The sequence below is a fragment of the Schistocerca nitens genome, chromosome 1 (assembly GCF_023898315.1).
Source record: "Schistocerca nitens isolate TAMUIC-IGC-003100 chromosome 1, iqSchNite1.1, whole genome shotgun sequence".
NCBI lineage: Eukaryota > Metazoa > Arthropoda > Insecta > Orthoptera > Acrididae > Schistocerca > Schistocerca nitens.
Genome location: NC_064614.1, coordinates 225478252 through 225497072, shown reverse-complemented (window position 1 = coordinate 225497072; position 18821 = coordinate 225478252). Strand labels below are relative to the sequence as shown.

The window sequence follows — 18821 nt, the reverse complement described above, 5'->3', positions numbered from 1 at the left end:
ACAGTTAAGTGGTGGCCGTTCATCCTGGTAGACAGCTGGTTGATGGTCATGCCAATATAAAAGCTTGTGCAGTGTTTGCAACAGAGCTCGTATATGACATGGCCACTTTCAGAGGTGGCCCAACATCTGATGGGGTAGGATAATCCTGTGACAGGCCTGTAATAGAAAGTTCTGGGTGTGTGGATTTGGCAACTCTTGCGCTTGGGGTTTTCACAGGGATATGATACCTGTGGCAAGGGATTTGGGTTGAGAGTGGTATAGGGGAGGACTACAATGTTGTTGAGGTTGGATGGGTAACAGAACATGACTTTAGGAGGGGTGGGAAGATTCTTGGGTAGGATGTCCCTCATTTCAGGGTATGATGGTAGGTAATCAAAGTCCTGATGAAGGATTTGGTTCAGTTGTTCCAGTCCAGTGTGCTATTGGGTCACAAAGGGGGCAATCTTTTGTAGCTGGTTATTAGGGATGATGGGAGGATTGGGGATGTGTGTGGAAATTGCATGATAGAACTGTTTCTAGACCGAGTCTGGGAGATAGTGGCTGTCCAAGACGGCTTTGGTGAGACCTTCAGCATACTGGGCAAGGGAGTCCTTATTGTTGCAGAGACACCATCCCCAGGTGGTCAGGCTTTATTGGAGGGATTTTTTGGTGTGGAAGGGATGACAGCTGTCAAAATATAGGTCCTGTTGGTGGGTTTAATGTAGACAGAGGTGTGGATGGAGCCTTCAGAGAGGAGGATGTCTAGGAAGGTGACACACTGGTTTGAGGAGGACCACATGAAGCAGATGGGAGAAAAGGTGTTGAGATTGTGAAGGAATGTGGATAAAGTGTCTTGGCCTTTAGCCCAGGTTGTGAAAATATCATCAACGAACCTGAACCAGACTAGGGGTTTGGTGATTTGCGAGTTGGAAGGTCTCCTCTAGAGGGTCCATAAACAGGTTTGCTTAGGAACGTTTCATGTAGGTCCCCATGGCTGTGCCGCAGACTATTTTTGTATACCTTCGCTTCAAAGAAGAATTAGTTGTGTTAAAGTTAGTAAGGTGTATGAGGAATGAGGTAGTGGGTTTGGAACATTGGGAAAGGTGGTACTCAACAGCTGCAAGACCATGGGCATGAGGTATGTTGGTGTATAGATAAGCAGTGTCAACAATGACAAGTAGGGATCCAGAAGGTAAAGGGTGGGGATGGTGGAGAGTCTGTGAAGGAAGTGGTTGGTATCTTTAATGTAGCAGGCTAGACTTTGGGCAATTGCTTGAAGGTGTTAGTCAATGATGGCTGAAATTCATTCTGTGGGGGCACAATGGGGCACCCAGGATTGTTTGGTTTGTGGACTTTAGGGAGCGTTTAGAAGGTGGATGTGCAGGGTGTCATTTGGATGAGGAGGGAAATGGATTCGGAGGAGAGGTTCTGGGAAGGGCTTTAAGCAGGGATTGGAGGTTAAGTAGGACTTCTGGGATGGGATCACTCTGGCGAAGATCATAGGTGGAGGAGTCAGATAATTGGCAGAGGCCTTCTGCCAGGTAGTAACTGCAACTCATAATGGCAGTGGTGGACACTTTGTTTGCAGGAGGGATAAAACGGACAGGATTTGTTTTGAGGTTGTGTATGGCCGTCCTTTCTTCTGCTGAAACGTTAGTGCCCTTAGGAAGGGACCTGGGGGAAGGATAGTGAGGCCAAGTTGGAGGAAGGCAATTCCTGGGAGGTGACCAGGGGGGTGATTAGATGGGAGAGGATGAAAATCACAGTTGGATTGTGGTATGAACTGGGAGAGGCAGTGTTCAGTATTGGCTTTGGTTGGAGGAATTGTTAGTAAAGAAGTGTTCCACTGCAGGGATCAAGAGAATGAGAGTAGATATTTGACAAGTCCGATATGCTTAAAGTTGTATGTAAATTGAAGGTGGAGAGAGGAGAAAGGAAAGGAAAGGGAAGAGATTATTGATGTCAGAAGCATTGGCAAATTACACATAACCAGTGGCAATGAATGAAAATGTATGCCAGACCAGGATTCGAACCCAGGATCTCCTGCTTACTAGGTAGTTGTGTTAACAACTGCACCACATGGATACAGTGGCAACTGCGCAGATTATCTCAGTGTGCCTCTCAGCCAACCCACACTCCCATCAAGCACCACCTAGCCGCAGTACCTACCTATGTCCTTCATGCTCACTACTCATAGATTCCCACAGGAGTTCGGATGCACTTGTGCATACGCACTGAAGAAAGTGGATTCGTTGCCCGTGGGTGGTGTTGGTTCTTTTGAACATGTCTGAAAGAACAGACACCACACTGAATCTGCAGCTGTGATACATTGTAAGTAAATTGAAGGTGGAAGGAGGAGATAAGAAAGTGAAGGGAGTACTGATGACAGTTGCATCAGGACATTACGTGGAATCTGCAATGAATGAAAATGTGTGTCAGACCGGGATTCAAAACCAGGATCTCCTGCTTACTAGGCAGTTGTGTTAACCACTGCACCCGGATAGTGTGTTCAGTACAATGGCAAGGACTATCTCAGCACACCTCTTGGGCAACCCACACTCCCATCGAGCACAGTCCCTGTCCATGCCTTCATGCTCGCTACTCTCAGATTCCCACGGGAGGTCAGACGTATTTGTACATCTGCACTGAAGAAGGTGGATTCATCACCCATTGACATGAATCAATTACATGAATACATGGTGTCTGTTCTTTCGGACATGTTGATGGGGGTGTGTGTCAGCCAAGAGGTGTGCCAAGATAGTCCATACAGTTGTGATAAACACTGTATCCAGGTGGTGCAGTGCTTAACACAACTGCCTAGTAAACAGGCGATCTCAGGTACGAATCTGGGTCCAGCACACAACTTCATTCGTTGCCACTGATTATACATAACTTCCCAATGCAGCTGACATCTATAAACACTCCCATTTCATTTCCTTTCTCCTCCCTCCACCTTCAATTTACATATAATGCAACACGGCTGTGGATTAGCATGGTGTCTGTTCTTTCTGGCATGTCCAAGAAGGTGAGCCTAAATGTGAGGCCATTGGATAGGACTGAAACTTCAGTGGGACTGAGTATTTTTGGCAGAAAAGTTAACAGGACTTTACTAACTTTATTCTAACACACAACTACTTCTCCTTTGAAGGTAATGAATACAAACAAATCTGTGGCACAGCCATGGGCACCATCCCATGCCAACCTGTTTATGAGCCATCTAGAGGAGACATTCCTAGTCTCCCAAAACACCAAACCCATAGTCTGGTTCAGGTTCATTGATGACATCTTCATGATTTGGACTCAGGACAAGAAACTCTATCCTCATTCATTCACAACCTCAACACTTTCTCTCCCATCCACTGCATCTGGTCCTCCTCAATCCAGTGTGCCACTTTCCTGGACGCTGACCACCTCCTCCTTCCTGATGGTTCCATCCACACCTCTGTCCACATTAAACCCACCAACAGTCAAGTATTTTCACAGCTGTAGTCCCTTCCACATCAAAAAGTTCTTCCCATAAAGCCTGGTGACCCAGTGATAGTGTATCTGCACTGACAAAACTTCTGTGTCCAGCATGCAGCCCCAAGAACAGCTACAAAGAAATGCCCCTTTCATCACTCAACATTGGAACAACTGAACCATATCGTTCATCAGAGCTTCAATTACCTCATCATGCTGTGAAATGGGGAGCATCCTACCCAAGATCCTCTCCATATGTCCTAAAGTAATGTTCTGCCACCCAACCAAACTCTACAACATCCTAGTCTATCCTTACACCACTCCCAACCCCAGTCCCTTGCCACAGCGTTCATATGCCCATGGAAGACCCAGGTGCAAGAGCTGCCCAATCCACACTCCCAGCACTTCCTATTCCAGTCCTGTCATAGGCTTATCCTACCCTATCAGAGACCAGGCCACCAGTGAAAGTGGCCATGTCATATACGAGTTCGGCCATGTCATATACGAGTTCTGTTGCAATCACTGCACTGATTTTTATATTGGTATGACTACCAACCAGCTGTCCACCAGGATTAACAGCCACCGTTAAACTGTGGCCAAGAGCAACGTACACCACTCTGTGACACAATATGCAGATGAACATAACCTGGATCCTCCCCTCCACCACCAGTTTTTGTGAACTGCGCAGACAAAAATTATCTGTACAACAAAATCTCTGCTCCTGTTGTCAACCTGTGGTAACCTACTATCCCAACATGCTCCCACCAATGGTCTCCGCCCTCTCTGTCCTGCCATCTCTCCCTATTCACATCCCCTCACCCTCATTGTGTGCCACCATTTGCCAATGCACCCAGTCATCTTTCCCCTCTCCTTTCCTGTTCACTCCCCGCTCAACAACCTCCTGACACTGTGCCTGGCAGCTTTCATACTCCTCCTCCCTCCTGCAAACTCCACCAGACAGTGCGCTCGCTCTCTCTCTCTCTCTCTCTCTCTCTCTCTCTCTCTCTCTCTCTGTCTGTCTCTCTCTCTCTTCCCCCCCCCCCCAAAAAAAAATACCCTGCTATCCCTTCCCCTTCCCATCCCCAAGCAGATTGCTGCTTTCATTCTACGTGACAGGTACTTTACAGTCCGAACTGCAAGTGATGACAGTCATATATGCTTGAGGTATGCTTGTTTGTGTGAATGAATGTGTGGGTTTTCTTTTCTGAAGGTGTTTTTGGCCAAAAGCTAAACTGTAACAGGCTTTTTGTTTGTGCACCCCAATGTGTCATCTTTCCTTATACTGTCACTGTCACTTCACTTCATTATGATTTATCATGCAAATGATCTGCAGAACATGAAACTGACTGATTATTTATGTATATAATGGAACAGCAGAAATCTAATATGAAGACAAAAGTGGCTGTTTCTTCCAATTCCCTATCATTATTTTCATACTGTGAACTACTGCACAAATTCCTCTCTCTTCACAATATCATTGTATTTACAGTAACTGAGTCACAGCTAGAGGTTCACTTTATCAAAACTAATGTTCATTAATTTTTGTACAGTACATAAATGATGTAGTAAATGGTAGGATAATGGGTAGTACTCGAAGGGAAATAAACACAAATGAATGCGTAAAAGAGGTACTAGGAGCGGATAATTTCTCCTTCTGTTTGGTTTCTTTGTTTTGCATGTAATTAGAACCACACATCATTCAGTGTTACTCCACTGTGTATTTTATATGCTTCAAAATCATGAATGACATTTTATAAGCAATAAAAATTTTACATAAAAGTCCAGACGTTTGCGAGCAGCTACTTTAGATACAATTATAGTTTACATGCATGACAACAAAAAATATCTACAGAATTATTGTTTTTATTTTGTGCTAAATGGAATGTTCATCATCATGATCAAGCAAGAGCTTCCTGTTATTATTGATAAGGGGGAAAGTTGTTTAGCACTAACAGAAACATGTTTTATATAAGCTCAATGAAGAATTGATGTGATGTTTGACATGTTTTTGTTTTGCCCCCCCCCCCCCCCCTTTTTTTTTTTTTTTTTTTTGAGGAAATTGCATTCTCCAGTATATGATAAACCTATTTTTCATTTTATTTTTACTGTAACAACCATCTGTTTCACATTGCAAATCAACAATTTCCTAATAAAACCTCAATTAAATATTGACATTTTCAATTTTACAATAAATACTGTTTGTTGTTAAGTAACAGAGAGGAGGATAATTAAGAGGAACAAAATGTTCTGTAGGTTAAGCAGACCTTTATATATCCTCAATCAGTTTTATACACAGTCCACCATGTACTGGTAACATGGTTAGTATCTTAACTGACCAAAGCTACTAGGAAAACTACCATAGTTTATACCTACTTATAATAGCCTATGGTAGTTCTACAACTCTAGCCACAGCTCACCCATAATGGGTTCAGTTTCAGAAGCTGAACTTGATACTATTAAGTGGCCTTTCTAATAATATCAATGTGTTGACAATATTTGATGGTTTTTAATATCCACTGGGGAAAGGGATTGGGGGGGGGGGGGGGGGAGGCAACAGTTTCAAGTTTTAGGGTGGGTGAAGAGACACTTGTTTACTCACCTTCTGCTTTTATTGGTATAAGAGCAATTGGTGGCATTGAGTATGTTTTGAGATGAGGTAAACTATCATAATTATTTAGATAAGTTTTCAGTATTCTTTGAACTGAATCATGGAGTGAACACTGCAGTGAGCTATACAACACAGTCTTTCATGATTGGTATTTGCATGGTCAGAGGTAAGAAACTAGGCTCAGAAACATGCCTTGGGCCACAGCCTAATGCCCCAACATAAAAAAATCACCAGTGTTGTGAAGAGTAATTTCCATAATTGCAGTAACAAGGTGAGGTAGTGGGAAATTCACACTCTTCAGCATTTCTTCCATCTTGGAGTGCTATTCTCACAGTATTGTGGAAGAGTCTGCAGAGTTTATTAGGAGTCAAGGAAAATTAATGGCAAGTTGAAGTTCTGAATCAGTCTGTGATGTGTGCTCAAGTAGCTACCAAAAGAGAGATGATCAAAAAGGCAAGCCACCATACAGTTAGTCTCACATATTCAAAATTAAATGAATTTAGATACAGTATCCATAGTCACATTCTAGCAAGATGAGTTCATAAACACTTAATTTCGCTCTGTATACTGCTCCAAGATAATGTTTAAGTAAACAGAGGTATTATATAAAATTTTACTTAATTCCAATTTTCATTATAATCTAATCTATATCTACATACATGCATACTCCGCAAGCAGCATGTGGCGCATGGTAGAGGGTACTTTGTACCACTACTAGCCATTTCCTTTCCTGTTCCACTCACAGATAGAGCATGGGAAAAACGACCATCTATATGCTTCTACATGAGCTATAATTTCTCTTATCTTCATGGTCCCTACACAAAATGTACGTTGGTGGCAGTAATCATTCTGCAGTCAGCTTCAGATGCCAATTCTCTAAATTTTCTCAATAACGTTACTTGAAAAGAACGTTACCTTCCCTCCAGGGATTCTCATTAGAGTTCCTGAAGCATATATGTAATACTTGCGTGTTGTTCAAACTTACTGATAATAGAGCAATCCACCTCTGAATTGCTTTGAGGTCTTCCTTTAAACCAACCTGGTGAGGATCCCTAATACTCTACCAGTACTCAAGAATGGGACATACTAGTTTTCTCTATGCTGTTTCCTTTACAGATGAACTGCACTTAAGTCATGGTTTCATTTTTTATGAGGAGGATAAGATGATAAGGAAGTTGGAATGTAAAAAGAGATAACAATTACATTTTATTGTGACAACAATTCAGTGGCAGTGCAAAGTAACATGATTACAGCGTATTAAAAATATCTTTAAAAAAACATTCTATTGAACAGCGCATGTAACAAATATTCAAGTTCATCAGTTAAGGCACTATTTCAACGTATTGACATTTTTATATACAATGAACATCTGTCAAGAAATTATGAACTGAAACAGACAATACATTTTTAACTTTCAATATTCTGATTATGTTCTAAACATTAACAATAATAGAAAACCCATGTCAGTTTTCAATCTCTTAAAATTAGGTAATTGGCAATTGGAGCTCCTGTAACCATCTTGAGATAAAAATGTGTCATTATTGAAGGCAATAAAAACACAAATGAATATTGATCAGCTTGAAAGTCAATATGTACATGTTCATCTCCAGAAACAGTGCCTACCAGTTTTGTCCATCAGGAGAGCAAATTGTTTTAGTAAAAAAATAAGATTAACAATCTTGACCAGTTGGTTACTTTATTCTTAGCAACTTGCAGGCACTTTCTTGTTGCCAGTTATTGAAAATAAGCTCAATTGTAATTAAATTTTTAATTGAACAGCAGTGTATTTCAAAGTTACATTACTTTATTGTTAATGTCAGATCAGTTAAACAGTGTAAAAGAAATTTATTCAGTAATGAAGTGAGGTCAAAGAATAATGTTAGTACTTACAATACATATTTTCATCATGTGTTAAGAAAGACAATATCTATGTTCCACTGCACATATAGCATAAATGAAATGAGAGATTCTTGCCCTGTCAAGAATATTAAAACTGAATTTAGCTGAATGCTACAAAGAATTAGAGAAGTACTGCCAGATCATCTAGACAACAATTATTTCTCTACCCTCATGAGTGTTATGCTGTGTCTCCGTCTTGCAACAAACGGTGTCTGACTATGTGCGTACACTGGCTACGTTAGTTCTTCTTTGTGAAGTGTGAGTAATAAATTTAATGGTTCCCAGAAGCTGAAAGTTATAATGTTGACAATAACACAACTGTAGTGGACTTATGTCCCAAATCCATGAATATGAAACGAATGCTGAAGACACGGGGATTAACCAACAGGACCCCACTCACAAAAAGCAAATGAACAGCAGGGTTTCAAGCACGTTTTTAAGAATTGAGTGACCTAAGGCCTCTGAAGATATGTAACAGAAGAGAACTGTAAGTAATTTACACATTCTATGGAATGCTAATTTGTAAATGGCTCTTCAGATATTCATAATACCATACCCGGGCACTGTTTCTAAGAGTAGTAACATTAAATTACATGTAATGATTAACCAATTAGTTCTTTTATCTACAAACAATAAATGAAAAAGAACAATGCTTCCTTCAGAGGAAACTTGTTATTTTTTTATGAGTTTGCCAAAAAAGTTGGTAGAACATTTAATGTGAGGAGGTACTGAAGAACCAGCAGGAGTAATATTTTCCAAAAAAGGTAACGACATGCAAACTATTACTTACAATCAATGTCCTAGATTGTTTTTTTACCATAAGTAGTTTATTTAAGCACCAACTACACTTGACTTGGATAGCTGCCTCCCACCCCCCACCCACCCTTTTTTGACAGGTCCTCAACCATTACATTAAAGAAGCTGCTTGAAAGAAAAAGCAGATTCTTGCAAAATTACAGCCAACATACAGATTTAGCACAATTCCAATGACCTTAGAAATGTCTGAACTACAACACCATTGAGACTATACTTGTGTCAAAGAACATTCTGCAAATTGTTAGTTGTGCTGAATGAGAATTTTAGATCATCCCCTGTAGTCTCTAATTATAATTTACAGCCTCATACTGTGCCTTAATAGAGCAAAGTTTACACTTCAGTCAATCTAAGAAATTTAAGCAGAAGGCAGGATTAATGATGTTATTCCCATAATTAAACTGTATACAGGATAAGTTAATTTGTTCATGATGAAATTTTTGACAAGGTGGCAAAATTGAAACATTGGCATTTAGCAAAAGAGCTTTCCCATTATTGTCAGATTTTTACATTCTAAATTAAATATATTGGTAACTAAATGTAAGGTAAAGCTGTCTTCATACCAAAGCTAGGTATGAACACCACAGTGCTTTACTACACATGATCGTATTGGGAATGATATGCACTTGCTTTCCTATGATCTTTGAATTGACTCCCTGTTATAGAGAGACTTACAGTTTGAAATTGACTTCCAGTCATGGTCCAACTAGGCATTTTCCACATATACAAATTACTACCAGAGGCAAAATATGTGCTATGTAACAGAGGAAAAGAAACCTAGGACTGAAAGAAGATTTAATCCTGAAACTGTGTATATGTCGTCTGATACACCAAATAAAAATGCTCTTATATAAATGACAAGCTCTTGCACGACACTGTAGCACCAAAGTAATTCAAGCAGACATACAATTTTACAATTTCAGTCTAAATTACAAAACAAGTTACTATATCATTTTAATTCATAAGAAATAGGAAGATGTAAATGACAAACCCACATGACATTTGGGCATTGTTGCACCAAAGTAATTTAAGTAAACTATATACAAAGATCAGCAGGCTGCAGTAGTAACAGATTATTTAAACTCAAATCCAAACAGAATTTATAAATATGATGTAAGGGAAATGAGAATCAACTATTTTTCTGTATCAGATGAATGAATGTCCTTTGACATAAAAAAGTAACACGTAAGTCATTTTCTAATTAAAGCATTTCTGCTGGATTATCTTATTAATTTTGATGGATGTCTCTTCACCAATGGTGAGCATCTGTATTTAAAAAGACAAGGCAGTGCAGCATTCAAATATATAGCTCTTTTCTCTGTCCATCTGTCTCCCCCGCCCACCCCTTTGTTTTCTAAGTTAACAAAAACAACAGTGCTCAACCAACTCTGCAGCCATTGTACAATGCAGTCATTTCGCATGCTAGTAATGACACACATCAAAAAGATTTCAGTTATCTCATTTCTATAAAGTACTTTTTCTTTTTATGTAGACAATAACAGTGTTTAAGATAAAAAAAATTATAGAAAAGTGGTATTACAAATTGAATGAATCATGCAGCATTACTTGCTGCTACGCATGTTATACTGTGTGCAATTCAGACTGTACTGTATGCACTGTGGTAATAACTAGTTTATCACAAAAAATGCTTCTAAAATTACTTCAGAATCAAAACAGAAACAAGATAGGATTAATAAGTAACAAAAGAGTAACAGTCTGCATTATGCTATGCCACTTGGTGAATAGAAGTTTTATTTTCTTCAGTCTTTAGACGGTTGTCATTACAGATCTGTGGCATACAGTCTTCCACAAACAATAAAATAAAGGAAAGAGGGCATAAATGTTGACACAGTCAAAAAGAACAATTAGTATGAGATTATTTTATAAGCATGATCAAATACCCGAAATGCTGTGATGCTTTAATGTAATCACAAGCAATTAAACATCAGTGCTTGTCATTTACCAAGTTTTCTGGGTTGCTAATAATACATTTATTTACTTTTTATTGAGAACAAATTATTATTAGCTTGTTTACAGGGAGATTCACTCAACAGGAAATTCAAATTATTGTCTCATGTAAAGGAAAATCATGAGTAGCTACAGTAAATAATTATTACACTAATGAAAGATCCACAATGTAAACAAATACAAAGAACTATTTACTCCACAGATGGAAGGCGCTTAACACATTTTAACACAGACACACATACAGATAAGAGCGCAATCGGGATCTGTTCTTGCTGCTGATCAGTATTCATTATATTTTCTGCCTTTCTTCAGACTGACATTGAATTGATAAGCCTGTGTGTCAGGGCAGGAAGCACGTTTGGTTTCTGAATAAAGAATTATTGAACTCCACTAAAAAAATGTGAAGTGTGCAAGACCATGTAATGCAAAGGACACACTCAATATTCAGTTACAGATTTTTCTTTTTGTTTTTTGCAGAAACTGATTAATCTACAGAGTGTACACTTTTCATTTGCCAGTTAAGAGAGCAGATTTATTTTAGAAAAAATGTGAGGGGGCAGGCGGCTTGGAGGGTGTATGCCAGGAGTAGATGTAGCTAAGTTTGTATAAATTGGTGTCTAATTACACAGAATTACTGAAAAGCAGCAGACATCTTCCTCCATCTTCTAATAATTTCCGGGTATGCAGCCGGATCCCATCGACATTCTGCCACGATATTTCGGCCCAGAGACGTCCGGCCATCGTCAGGTGAGTACACAACTACTGAAGAGCTCAGAAGTCACATCTTCCTTCATGCTAAACAGTATTATCATGGACAACAATGAATAAAATTTTTTCAACATTGAAATATGGACACCTCACAGTACGGACAAGAGTATTTATTGCCATGAAGTGTAAGTCACTGCAAGGTATCCAGAAAAAGAATCATCTCTTTGGTTGCTAGTGATCTGTGGAGGCAGATGTGCAGAACAGTTGAAAACTGGGTAGCATTCTGAGAGGATGTGTCACAGAACGTCTGAAAGGTGCAGATCTCAGAAGCTAAGGCAACCACTCTGTATGGTGAACACTACGAAATGCAGAGAGTAGTGAAATATTAATACCACGAAAGCCTACATGACCTGTATTTTGTTGTTAATAATAAACAAAAATAATACGCAACGGTATAGTGGACTACTTCCTCATAAACAGCTTCAGGGAAGATATACATGCCTTTTTATATTGCCTCTTTTTGAGGGTTTTTGCAAGGAGCAGAAGTCGTAAACAGAAATTTACTGCCTTCACAAGACTACATTATATTCACAAGACTACATTATATCTAATCGGAGTTGCAATTGCTTCTCTAAGCAGCAGTCTTGAAGACATCTGTGAAAGATGTTTGCGACAGTACTTTGCGTACCGCACAACAATGGCAGCGCAGATGATACTTTACATGGTATTTTTTGGTCACAGAAATTGGGCAAATTTGTCCCTTTTTTTAGATTCATAATCACAGCAGCAACAAATACACACAGCATATGCACTCAGAGATTTGTTGTGCAGAACAATACTGATGAGCAATATAACCTAGGAAGAAGTCTCTCTCTTATTTTTATTCATCCCCTCATCTTTTCTTGGCATTTCACTTTGCTTATACGTGTCTGCTATCATTACTGTGGATCTCTGTATCTGCATCTACAGATATAGTTCCTGGCACCAGAGTTGAATTCCAAATATTTTTGTGACTGACTATTTATCTGGCCACCTACCCAGAACTCCACTTGCTTCAAGGCTATTCCCAAAGGGATGTGTGACTTCCTTATCAATTCCCCCCCCCCCTCCCCTATTCCCTTCCCTAAACTACTGGCATTATTATTTAACTTTTGAGAACTTCACCCTCCAACACAACACCTATGAAATTATGGTTTTAATACTCTCAACCCAGTACACATATGATAAAATGACCATCGCACCATCAGTTAAATTTACAGAAGAAATTCATACAAGTCTTGTATACAGTAATACACAGATAGCACCAGTTTCTGTGAGGAACTTCCTATAAATGCTCAGCCATATTGTCATGTAGAGACTACAAAAAATATCATCACTTTCTAAACACCCATCCACAGACACGTACTCTCCTGTTTCTGCTTCTGGTATGCTTACTAATAACACAAGTGAGACTTTTTTGTTGCAGACAAAAGATCTAACAGATTTCCAGCGCAATGGTACAAAATATTCACACTTCATTTAACTGAAGGCATAGAGATTATACTAAAAGATGTCACACATATTTTGTTGGTCTCATGGAGACACTACATTTCCATTGGTAACAAAAATGGATGATGTCATAGGAAGATCAACACATACAGTTATTGTCTTATTACTATAACAATAAAGAGTTACATGCAAAAAATATAAATCAACAAAAAGGAAAGTAAAAGTCGAATTAACACCATTCCAAGTGAACAGCTTTACACAGAAACAGTCATGCGTAGCCATGAAATGATTATCAAATTTTAATCCTAACTAGTATAGAACCATTGTAGCTTTACTACAGCTGCATATGTGTCTCTTTTTGAACACATCACATTTCAGTTTTATCTAAACATTATGTATATATATATATACATAATAATAAATAGAATCCATCCTTAAGTTTTACTGGCTGCATTTATAATTCATGCTTGCTCCAGTACTAAGCGTTCACACAAATGTTTCAGAAACAAATGTTTCAGAAGAATGCTTTTAGCAAAAATTTAATTTACAGAATTGCAACAAAGTGTATCAGCAGAGAAAGTCACTGACATTCCAAATAAAAGCTTTAAACTTTAAATTTAGCTCTAGACATGATTCTAATTCCCTCCCCTCCTACTCTCTCTCTCTCTCTCTCTCTCTCTCTCTCTCTCTCTCTCCCCCCCCTCCCTCTCATGCACAACAAACACATCAGTTGAGAGGGGGGACAGGCAGAGGTGAAAAGAATGAAAGATAGATTAATAGGGAGAGTGACTTTCATGTATCATAAAAGTATCAGATCTATGATGCAAATATTATCTTTGCAATGGAAAGGAAAGTATTCCGCTGCACAGAACACAACAGAAAATAAATAACTAATTTTAAAAATGACAAAGTAATATAATGTGATGTCATAACGTGAGATAAATCTCTTTACTCATACTTCCTATAACAACACAAAAACACACACACACACACACACACACACACACACACACACACACTTCTTTTTCCAATATGTTGATAGAAACTGCAAAGCAACGATACTGTATGGTATCACAGATTAAGGTACAACGTGTCAACAGATGAATATCACAATGTGGAAGCAATTTTGCCAGTTAAAATGTAAATCTTCATACTCCAACTTCCATGGGAAGTGAAAAATCCTGCACAATGTGTCATTTTACAACAAAGCCACTACATTTACAGAAATTAACAGGTACGATTCCAGTGCCTTAAGTGCAGCTATAGATTAGGTGTCTATTAGTACAGAATATATGGAAACAAAAATCAGTCTGTGGTATCTGTACTTTCACTACAAGTCCTGTCAAAAGGGTTTGAATCGCCACCATCTATCTTACTTGGTGAGCGGTGGGTTCTGGTTGCACTGTCAGATCGCTCAGCACTTAAGTTAGCTCGGTGCTCACGCCTCCATTTGAGAATTGCTTTCCATACTCTCAACTCGACACCACCTCTAAAAAATTGAGAAAAAATGGAATACTCACTGAATAGTATCAGTAAATTAATACCGTGTATAATAAAGTCAAGTCATTAGGGTTGAGCATACATGACAACATTAACTGTTCTCTCTCACTCACTCTCTCTCTCTCTCTCTCTCTCTCTCTCTCTCTCTCTCTCTCATTCACCCACTCACTCACTCTCTCTCACACACACGCACACCCCCCAACATTCCAAAACCTAGTGCAGCATCTAATTAGGTGACATAACTTAAACGTGCTGTGCAAGGGTTCAGAAGAACTGAAGAAACAAATGTTTTAATAGTTTTAATAAGTTACTGAAAGAAAAACCATTAGCTCACAATCATTTGAAGGATGGGAGAGGGAACTGCTCATGGCCTTATAAGCCTTATTGACTGATCCGTCTACACTTTCGTCTGATGAAATTTAAGGTTCCGATAAGAAATTTAAAGCTGGATGATCAGCTGGAGATATGAGTTGGACCCTCACGCCTTCATATCCACAATGCTACATGGCTCTGTTTCAGAAGAGGCACAGGTAGCAATAGCGGATAATGTACCGAATAATATGGTTGGGTGCAAGGGGCATTTCATAGAAAGTGTCATGGATGAGAAGATCTCCATGAAGTGACGAAGAAGAAAGTTCCATAGAGTTGTGGCAAAGGTTAAGTGATCAATAACCCAGAAATGATACCTGACACTATGGCACCAAAAACAGAACATGATTACAAATACAAAATTTTTTTTTTTAAATTGACAAGTACTGGACCCATAAAAGATTGTGTGTTCTCATATCTTTTTAGTTTTGTTGTTAAATGAAAAAGGATTGGAATAGGACATGTAAATGCAACTTAAGCCTAATGACAATATTATGAAAGGGATAGACTGCTATTCACCATATAGTGGCTAAAACATACCTTAAGCACAATTTGCGAAGATCGGCACGTGTGATGTACAGTAAAACATCATCTAAACAGTATTCTTCAAACAGGAACTGTAAATAAATTGAAAAAAGATATAAATATGTTGAATAAATTATTTGTGGTTTATAACAAAACAAAAAGAGAGAAAACATACCCTGTCAATAGTGGACTGGTCTAGTTTCAAGTTCTGCAACCATTCAATCAATCGTGAGTCAGCTGAGCTATCGGTCACACTGATCTGTGGAAGCAGACCTGCAGGGGAGCTTGCAGCGTCATTTGAGCTCACTGATCTATGTGATCCATAACTGTGAACATAACACAATTGAAAATTTACAACTGAAATTCACTCTTGTTGAGAGTTAATTATTTTTCTATGGTTTATTGTTATATGTTGTGCAAGTTGTTTATCTACATGTCCCATGAATTTTTCAAGAATGCTGTAGTAATTCCTCTTTGGTCAGTCAGTTGTTTCTCATATAGGCATGGCATATGTGAATATGTTATTTTAAAGTGTACTCTTTTATACATCAACAAATAGTTACACATCATTAAAAACAGAATCTGTCAAGAACACTTCAACATTCTAATGTTTATCACCACTGACCTTAACAGCTTACATAACCTACTCCAGGAAACCCGCAATGTAAGTTGTGAAACCACCTTTTTTTTGTACTGGACAGGACTTGAAATTAAAATCACTTTTGTGAAAACTACAGGAATCTATTTTCGAAACTTCATTTACTAGACATTATTAAAGTCACAAAATTGACATTACTGAACTGTAGTAGAAATTTATTACTTGGGATCAAATGACAAAACCAGTTGCACTTATATTTTTAATTTTGGTTACCATGAATGGTTTTGGCCACCAAGGCTGCTTTTCAGAAGTTTCTGTACAAAAGTGAAAAACAAAGTGCAGTGGAATAAGTTACATGCAAAAGAAAGTGTCTTCAAAGCTCAGTAATAAATAATATTGCATAAGAATTTATCCACCAACACCGTCAAAACAGCATAGGAAAAAGTAGTTTGTGGGCAAGTTGTTATCCAACATTATTTATTGTACTATGCTTGTTTCACAACGTCTATTGTGAATTGCTTTCTCACATAACTTAATTGGGTCAATTATAGTGTACGAGTCCAATTCTTGGCTTTGAGCCACTTTTCATATGCGAAGGAAATATGCAAGCCTGTATTAAATGCTATCTGTGGTGTTTTTAGTAAGTGGCCTAAACTATTCTGTTTATTCTGAATATGTCAGTTTCCGAGGGTGCGGTTAGGCAGGAAACCGAATGCACAGCTTAAATTACTGCAAGTAAAATGATTAGCAATTATATTTATAATCTTGATTCTCACAAATATCTGGCTGTTTTTCCCAAACATGGCATGATTTCTCTCAGGATTTATTTTTTTGGTATTGCTTTGTCTACTTGAGCTGTAGAGCTCAAATTGTTATCAATTTCACATTTCACAATTTTTTGTGAATTTTAGCTGCATCTTGTACCTGTTGTGTTTCCTATATTTTACTATTACTGTGATACTGAGATTCTTACATTACATGTTAGTAAGGTGACCAGACGTCCGGATTAATCCGGACATGTCCTCCTTTTTAGCTCTTTGTCCGAGGTCCAGGCGAATTTTTACAGTGTCCGGCTTTTTTGCAAAGTTGAGCATAATACAGTTAAATTTACAATTTCTTAAATACTTTAACTATTGTCACAGCCTTCGCGATAAACATGCACGAAGGCGGTGTTAGTAGGTGGCACAAGGATCGTCGATGTTATCGTTGATCGACCTATAAGCGAATGCAAATATCGATTATTTAAAATTTTCATTTCATATCTTCACTTTGTATTGGCTTGGCTTCCTATAGTGCACGTGTGATCTGTGAGTACAATTTTTAACCGAGTGAGTCACGTAAAATATTTGGCTAAGCCTAAACGAAAGTATACATTTTCTGAAGTCCTTTCCTGCAAATATCCGGCTTTCAAGAAAGGAAGAAATTAATTTGAAGTGGAATGTAAGATATGTGGAGCTGGAATGTACGTCTCAGTGGCCAATAAAGGTAAGAAATAACTCGACAGATTAACTGTCATGGTTTTAGTTCATTGTTTCATAGTCACTCAGTTTATTTGTATTCGGAAGGTTAAAGTGCAGTTTACAAGTCGTCAGCTGCTGCTTGAATTGTAGATGTTGGTAGCGGTGCGTTGAATGAAGGGAGGTGAATGGTCTTAAGTTTTTCGCTTTTAAACAATTCCGTGTTGTTGACATAACAAAACAATTGATGCCACACTGTCACCACAATTACTGTTTTTAATTTTTTTGTATTGCTCAGTTAATCACCACCAGTAACAATTAACTACTAGTTTTACCGGTAATTCCCAGCAGTCACGTGACTTGTCCAAAGCTGACGGGTGGTATCCTCATCTGCAGTTGACCCGTCTGATGTGTCCTCTTTTTTCTTTCTTTGTCCTCCTTTTTGAAGCTGTTTGTCCTCCTTTTTAAACAATTGCATCTGGTCACTCTACATATTAGCTTCTCGCTATCGACAACCATATTTTTCTATAGTTGTACCATTAGTTTCTGCATCTATTATTAAGAATTTCCATGATTCTATAATTCATTATTACACATTTCAGCATCATGAAAACATTTACAAGTATTGGTCAGCCTTTTGGGTTGTTGTGTGTGTTGCATCTTTGGCTCTGGTATGACATAACTGGTCAAAGTTGACAGGTGGAATCATGTGCTAGAATTTATTTGCTTATTCCACTGTACTTTGTTTTTCAGTTTTGTTCAGATAACCACTGGAAATTGACCACTGGCCAAATCCCACTGTGGTAATCACAAATAAAATTGTAAGTGCAACTGGTGCTGTCATTTGATCCGAATTAATACTACAGTTGCGGAACTTGCAGCTATATGATCCATAAGCTGGACAAAAAATGAAAAAGTGTATTGAACAACTGTATGCAAGCATATTCTGCTTAGAAAGACTTTTCACAGGGCTTGCAAGTGTTGCAACACCTTGAACCAAGTAGTTCAGGGTTCCTACTATAGCTTAAGTGCACTTACAGTATTGGACGATTTTTGTTGCCCACTGCTGTTGGCAATTTGTTATCATTGGTCATAGTATTGGTGATAGTATACAGTAACCAATGAGACTCACTCAATCTTGTCACTTTGGGTATCACAAATATTCAGTTATTCTGTGTATGACACTTTGTTAAGTGAATAAAGATTACTTTAATTTGTATGACACACAGACCATTTCTTGCTGCTCGGTTTTATCTTTGATCAGCTGGCCACTAGGTGCTGTCATATGTAGCTTAGTACATTATTATACTTGCAAGTGATAGTTATGTCAAATACACCAATGAGCCAAAACATTAATACCATGTTGTTCTACTTTTCAAACACAGTAAACAGAGATTCTGCTTGGCACAGATCCTATAAGTCCTTGACAGGATTCCAGAGTATGTGGCAT

At 38.4% G+C, this 18821-nt stretch overlaps 1 protein-coding gene across 1 annotated transcript in view; it reads right to left on the bottom strand.

The window, feature by feature from the left end:
* Positions 1-7227: 7227 nt before the first annotated feature.
* LOC126246203 (mitogen-activated protein kinase kinase kinase 15) overlaps positions 7228-18821 on the bottom strand; it is a 188760-nt gene continuing 177166 nt past the window's right edge. The window contains exons 23-25 of the mRNA XM_049948376.1: positions 15492-15642; positions 15332-15408; positions 7228-14411 (exon numbers count right to left, since the gene is read on the bottom strand). Of these exons, the coding sequence (XP_049804333.1) occupies positions 14228-14411; positions 15332-15408; positions 15492-15642 (412 nt within the window). The 3' untranslated portion in view covers positions 7228-14227. The remainder of the gene's footprint in view (positions 14412-15331; positions 15409-15491; positions 15643-18821) is intronic.